The 7,351-nt window shown below is 36.6% G+C and overlaps 1 protein-coding gene across 1 annotated transcript; it reads left to right on the plus strand.

Annotated features, from left to right (window-relative positions):
- Nucleotides 1-343: 343 nt before the first annotated feature.
- On the plus strand, nucleotides 344-4,191 carry LOC134474494 (zinc finger protein 791-like; the record flags this gene model as incomplete). The annotated part of the gene is given in 4 exon segments (XM_063242666.1): nucleotides 344-403; nucleotides 475-1,591; nucleotides 1,677-1,768; nucleotides 4,114-4,191. Coding segments are annotated over 4 exon segments (1,347 nt in total), but the record flags the coding sequence as incomplete, so codon positions are not given.
- Between the last annotated feature and the right edge of the window lie 3,160 nt (nucleotides 4,192-7,351).

The raw sequence follows: 7,351 nt of genomic DNA on the forward strand, positions 1-7,351 counted from the left end.
ATCATAGAAATAGTTATGAAATACAAAAGTGAAACATATGAAGTGGGGATTCAAATAGTGAGACTGCAAACAGTTTTGTTCAACTCTCCAAGAAAAGCTTAGTAATATGGTTATAAATCCTATATGTGATTTTTTCTTTCCAGAAATGACAAGCTAGGGAAATCTTATGAACATACTTGGAAGCAGTATAAAGAAGTATTCCTTTGTATTGCAGAAGGTAATGTGAATGTGAAAGAAACAGAAACACACCACGATGTTCAGATCCATGAAAAATATTGCAGTCGAGGGAAACGCTATGTATGCAAACAATGTGGGAAAGTTTTTAAAACATGTGCATATTGTAAGGTTCATGTAAGAATTCACACTGGAGAGAAACCCTATGTGTGTAAGCAATGTGGAAAAGGTTTCATACAACCTGGAAATTGTAAGGAACATGAAAGAATTCACACTGGAGAGAAACCATATATGTGTCAGCAATGTGTAAAAGGATTCACCAAATCAAAACATTGTAAGCAACATGAAAGAATTCACACTAGAGAGAAACCCTATGTATGTAATCAATGTGGGAAAGCTTTTACCAGACATGAATGTTTTAAACAACATGAAAGAATTCACAGTGGAGATAAACCATATGTATGTAAACAATGTGGGAAAGCTTTTAACACACGTACAAATTGTAAGGTTCATGAAAGAATTCACACTGGAGAGAAACCCTATGTATGTAAGCAATGTGGGAAAGCTTTTAAAACACAGGGAGATTGTAAGAATCATGAAATTATTCACACTGGAGAGAAACCGTATGTATGTAAGCAATGTGGGAAAGCTTTTACCAGACCTGAACGTTGTAAGGGACATGAAAGAATTCACACTGGAGAGAAACCATATGTATGCAAGCAATGTGGGAAAGCTTTTAACACACGTGTAAATTGTAATGTTCATGAAAGAATTCACACTGAAGAGAAACCATATGTATGTAAGCAATGCGGGAAAGCTTTTAACACACGTACAAATTGTACGGTTCATGAAAGAATTCACACTGGAGAGAAACCATATGTGTGTAAGCAATGTGGGAAAGCTTTTAAAACACAGGGAGATTGTAAGAATCATGAAAGAATTCACACTGGAGAGAAACCGTATGTATGTAAGCAATGTGGGAAAGCTTTTACCAGACCTGGACATTGTAAGGAACATGAAAGAATTCACACTGGAGAGAAACCATATGTATGTAAGCAATGTGGGAAAGCTTTTAACACACGTGTAAATTGTAATGTTCATGAAATAATTCACACTGAAGAGAAACCATATGTATGTAAGCAATGTGGGAAAGCTTTTAACACAAGGGGATACTGTAAGAAACATGAAAGAATTCACACTGGAGAGAAACCCTATGTATGTAAGCAATTTGGGAAAGCTTTTAACACACGTACAAATTGTACGGTTCATGAAAGAATTCACACTGGAGAGAAACCGTTTGTATGTAAGCAATGTGGGAAAGCTTTTACCAGACCTGGACGTTGTAAGGAACATGAAAGAATTCACACTGGAGAGAAACCGTATGTATGTAAGCAATGTGGGAAAGCTTTTAACACACGTGTAAATTGTAAGGTTCATGAAATAATTCACACTGAAGAGAAACCATATGTATGTAAGCAATGTGGGAAAGCTTTTAACACAAGAGGATCCTGTAAGAAACATGAAAGAATTCACACTGGAGAGAAACCCTATGTATGTAAGCAATGTGGGAAAGCTTTTAACACACGTACAAATTGTAAGTTTCATGAAAGAATTCACACTGGAGAGAAACCCTATGTATGTAAGCAATGTGGGAAAGCTTTTAAAACACAGGGAGATTGTAAGAAACATGAAAGTTCACATTCAATATAAAACCAGGGTATATAGGCATCATGAGAATGGTTTCAGCACATGTACATATTGATTAATGCATGAAAATCTTCACACTGGGCAGAAGACTTACATATGTAAGGAATGTGGGAAAGGTTTCAGCAGAAATGCTCATTGTCCAATACATTATAAAATTTGCATGGTTGAGAAACCCTGTGTGTATGTGAAGAATGTGGGAAAGCTTTCACCACACATGGATTTTGTAAAATACATCTATGACTTCACACTGGTGAGAAAGCCTATGTATATAACAATGTGGCAAAGCTTTTACTGCATATAGTCATTGCATAACACATGAAAGAATTCACACTGGGAAGAAGCACTGGCTATATAAGCAAGTGGAAACATTTTCAGCAGCCAGATTGTAAGTGAAATACATGAAAAAAAAACTCACACAAGAGATAAATCCTATGTGTTATGGGAATAATCTCCGCATACTTGATCATTGTTACATATCTGAAAGAGCTCACTAGGCCGAGATGATATGTGGATTAACAATGTGAGAAATATAGCAATGCATGTTTCTTGTTAAATACATAGAAAAAGCATCACTGTTCAGACAGTTTAGATCTAAGTTTACTTTAAAAATCCCAAGGAGACCTGAAGAAATAATCGATACAGAAGTTAGATGTCAATATTTCTTCACAAATATTCCAGAAATGACAAATCTGTGGTGCGGCTCTCCTTAGGGGCACATGTTGTATGGTTTACAGTTAATCACTTGTACCTCTCTAGATTTATTAATCTAGATGTTTTTGTGCTTCAACATGGCATCTTGTAATTAAACATGCTAAACTGAAATGGGCTTTTCACTTTCAAGTATGGACAAGTGCCTCCATACTTAATATTTTGTCTTTAAAACTTAAATTTTGTATTTTCTGAATTGTAATGTTGTTTATTTAAAGAGAAAAAAGTGTAGAAATAATACAGAATTTCAGAAAAATAAACAATAAGAAATCACTAGTTGATTAGTATTATATTGTCATCTTAGAAGTAGTTGTTCAAGTTACAAATTTAAAGCATACAAAGTGATATTCAAATAATGACACTGTCACGGTTTACCTCAATGATCCACCAAAAAGTTATTAATATGCCAATCTGTCCTACACACTTTTTTTTCTTAAAGAGGGTAAAATTAAACATAGCAAAACAGAGCAAAACTGTTCATAAGGAAACAAGTTAAGGAAACACAGATTTCAAAGCAAGCCCACTGGAAATGTTCACTGTCTATCATATTGTCTCTAGTTTTTTTCCAAATAGTTGTTCCCATCCTCACACACATTGAATATATACTGAATATTATAGAACTAATCAAATAATTACAGGATGATGCAAGCTTTTTCGATCTTCAAGACTGATTTTGGGGAAGTTGATAATGACTACCATAATGTGTCTCATGGTCTTTGTAGTAGCTGTCTTTATCTTTATGTATGCTGAAATGGAACATAAGAGACTAGACTAATATCACTCTGAACAGTGAATAATAGTATCCTGAGAAGGAGAAAGGTGAGGAATTGCCTAAAAAAAGAAGGCAGAGGACATAGTTAAAAGTGTATCAGGATTTAAAAGCTACAGTAGTCTTGTTGCTCTGTATGGTTTGGTTATATTTTGTTCTGGTCTATCTACTCATATTAGATTTGAGGGCACAGAGAGATAACCCAAAAATAGCAGGTTATACCATGGTAATTATCCTTAATTTCCTATTAACTAAAACTGGATCCCTATATTACTTACATTGTCTTCTATGACTGATCTTTGAAGCTGGATTGTTTCAATGTTATTTGGCCTTGACTGATTTTATTCACATTTGGTATGCTTCCTGATATCAAGTTCAAGAGCACAGGCAACTACTCTGAAGATGACAATGTGTAAAAGATATCCATTTGTGGGCTGGGGATTTAGCTCAGTGGCTTAAGGCACCTGCCTGGCAAGTGTGAGGCCATGATTTTGATCTCCAGAGCCAAATAAATAAATAAATAAAAGATATCCATTCCAGGTTTGATTATTTTTTTAATTAAAGAGAAGAAAGGAAATAAAAAACAAAGCAATAAAAGGGTACAAGTAATACAGAATTTCAAGAAAAAATACAGAAAGAAATCACTAGTTAATAGGTTACATATTGTCATTGCTAGGGTTATTTCCAAAAGATGAAAATATTAACAAAAGATGAGAAATATAAAATAAAAAGTGGCCTTTATTCTGAGAACCCAGAGAGAGATGCCCAGCACCCCCACCGCTGGCGTCCGGCGATCTCTCAGGCGCAAAGGTGACGTGGGGGCCTGTAAATAGGCTCAGTTTGGGGTGGAAACTAAGGCGGGCATTAGGGATACACAGGTAGCCCATTGGTCCTAGGTTTGGCGCCATATGTAAATTTCCAGGGGCAGGAAGATGGCGTCACAGGTAACTTCCTAGGGGAAGGGGAGATGGGGCTTCCTGCTTCCGGTTGTGGCTTTCCTGGCTACAGTGTCCTATCTGGGCCAAAACCCTTTCAGTCATCTTAGAAACAGTTGTCCAAATTATAAAATTCAGGCATATAAAGTGGACATTCATACAGTGAGATTGCAGAAAGTTCTGTTCAGTGATCCAACAAAAGCTCAGTAATATGATTTTCCATCCTACACACTCAAGCATGCAGTTGTATCCCTTAGACCACCTTCCTTTCCTCTCCTTTTTACAATAACAGTTACACGTTTTGAGTTTTTTTTTACTCCCACAGTTCTTATTACATTTTTTGAAGAGAATACATCCTAACATGACTAAATAAAACAGAGACAGTTAGAAGAGAAGGATGAGCATAATACATGATGCAAAAATAGAATATCAGATGATCAAAAATGGTTACCATTGTGCCTCTTGCTATTTTTAAAAAGAGTTACTATATCATCAGGTATAATAGAATTGATCAAAACAGTACAGAACAAGCCCAATAAAACCTACACTGGAAACCTGGCAAGACTTCAAAAGAAGATAATAGTCAAACTATAATGGGCATCATAATAAATCTTATTGTCTTCAAAGTGGTTGCCTATACCCTCAAACTTGATACTATCAAACAAAATACAATATAGTAAAATCAAACACAACAAGATGTGGAGAGCAATACTGGGGTCAAATCAGGTTAATAGGAAAACAAATAGTTACTATAATATATCCCGCTATTTTTAAATTTAGTTTTCCCCTAATTGAAAAAAATAAAAAAGTTTAATTTAAAAAAAGGGTGGAGATTGAGATAAAAGAGGATATTGTAATAGAACAACACTGGTCAGAATGGAACAACTTAAGTATAATTGTGTTTCACTCCCAGATAATCTAACATAATAGTAGTCACCATAGTGCGTCATTCCTTGAATTATTTAAGTATAACTTCATATATGATAGCATCAAGCATATCAAGACAGTGTAAAGCCATTCAACAGAATGAAAGAATTACAGGGTATTTAGAACCAGTTAACAGAAAACGAACAATGGTTTCTATATTATCTCCTTGCCTATAAAAATTTTTCTTTATACTATCACATATAGTAACATATAGTAAGATGCAACATGTTAAAACCAGTGGAAACATATAGTTTGTTAGAGAGGGACCATTCTTGCACCACTGAGATTGAGCCCAGTGTTGATCATGTTGGTTAACTTTGAATATGCTGGTGAGTTAACGTTGTAAACATTTAGCTGAACACTTTTGTTTATGTTTGGTAGGAATATTAGCCAACAGAGTGTTTTCATTTATATTATTTTTAACACATTATTGTCTGGCTTCATTCTCAGGATAACTTTAACGTTGTCACTTAAAAGAAGTTGGTGGTGGGTTTTCCTTCAACTTGATCAAAGAATTGAAAAAACAATCAGTATATATTCTTTATTATATACTGGATAAAATTCACCAGTGTACTTTTTGTATCCCAGCTTTGTTGTTGTTAGTAAGAAGCTGTGATTTTTACCCATTGCCTGTGCTCCTTATTGCTCTGTTCATCACACTATTTCCTTCTGATGCATGTGGTTTGGGGACATCACATATCCATTAAGGGTCACATCTCATTTTACTTATGGATGCTACAATTTATTTTGTATCTTCAAACTATCTCTATAATATATAATTTTGTGAGTAACTCCTTTCAGTTACTCAGATTTAATGCACATTTTGAATGGTGTGGTTACTGCTGGAGGAAACTGGGCCTGGTGAGGGCCTGGTCTCTAATTTAAAGCTTCATACCCTGACCTGCCTGCAGTGTACCGATCTCCTGACCTGCTCCCTGTAAACACCTGTCCTGCTCCATAACTACGGTGAGTCCACATGTGGCAGTTCAGATCTGCACCTGGGTGGAAATCGTTCAGTCAAGTTGGGCTCTGTAACAGACTGACCTCATACAGAGCTCCCCTGAGTGAGAGAGGGGACCTCAGGCATGTAGGGAGGAGCTCTGGAACCATTCCAGCTCTATCCTGTGCCACGTACAGTGTGTGATGCTTTCCTGACAACTTACTGATGGATGAGGAGGACTGAACCAGGCCTTTTTTAGCCATGGTGTCCTACACCTCTGCCTGGACCATCTCTCTGACTTTAGATCTCCACATAGATCTGAGCAGACTCAGTCTTCCTCTACCAGGCTCTAACTCTATGCTGAGGTTTCAGGTGTAAAAGTCTGAGACCCTCAAATTAATCTTATATACATTTAACCTGGAAATTCCACTTCTAAGAGTCATTATAAAAATGAGATTGACAGACACCGTATTCTCTTCTTAATCAGTTAAGATGTGGACTGTTAGAAACCATGAATGTTCCACAGCACATCTGCTGAATTAATTATAAATTACAGCCACTGAAAATGCTGAAAGAAGGCCATGTCCTAGGCCATGTCCCTGATCTTTCCTGAGATTGAAGAGAGCTTGTGTCCTGGCTCTCCACCCAGTAGTGAAGAGACACAGGCCTGCACAGCAGGTGAGGATAGGAGAGAGGAGCTGGTCAATAGCAGACTTCTCATCCTGGGAGGGATGCCTTTATGGTTGTTCCATTTTATTTTCCATTGCATTATTTATAGTGCTCCACTCAATATTACTTCTCTTCTGTTCAATTCACTTAAGAATAAATAGTTGGTATTTTCTTGAATAGGTGAGTGGATTTGGATGACAATATTTTTTTATGTGTAATATAGGATAAGCATATAGAAGAACATTCAAGCATCACTTTATAGATATATAAAATAAGGAGTCTTTTTATTCAGAAAGGCAACACATCATTCATGACTAACTTTTAAACCTGCCATGTGGATCGTGCTGTGGTGGGTGTCCTGCCCTCCCTACCTGAGAAATCACTGTGCTCATCTGTGTCTGGTAGAGGACACACAGAATCTTCTTCAGAGTCTCTTTTTCCAGCAGGGAGGACTTGAATCTTCCTGTGCTCAGGTCAAGAAGGGAGTGTGCAGCATGCAGAGGAGCCCAGCACCTCCTGAAT

This window comes from Cavia porcellus, unplaced genomic scaffold, assembly GCF_034190915.1.
Source record: "Cavia porcellus strain 051 isolate PalLab524CR breed Dunkin Hartley unplaced genomic scaffold, mCavPor4.1 scaffold_32, whole genome shotgun sequence".
In the NCBI taxonomy this organism is placed as follows: Eukaryota; Metazoa; Chordata; class Mammalia; order Rodentia; family Caviidae; genus Cavia; species Cavia porcellus.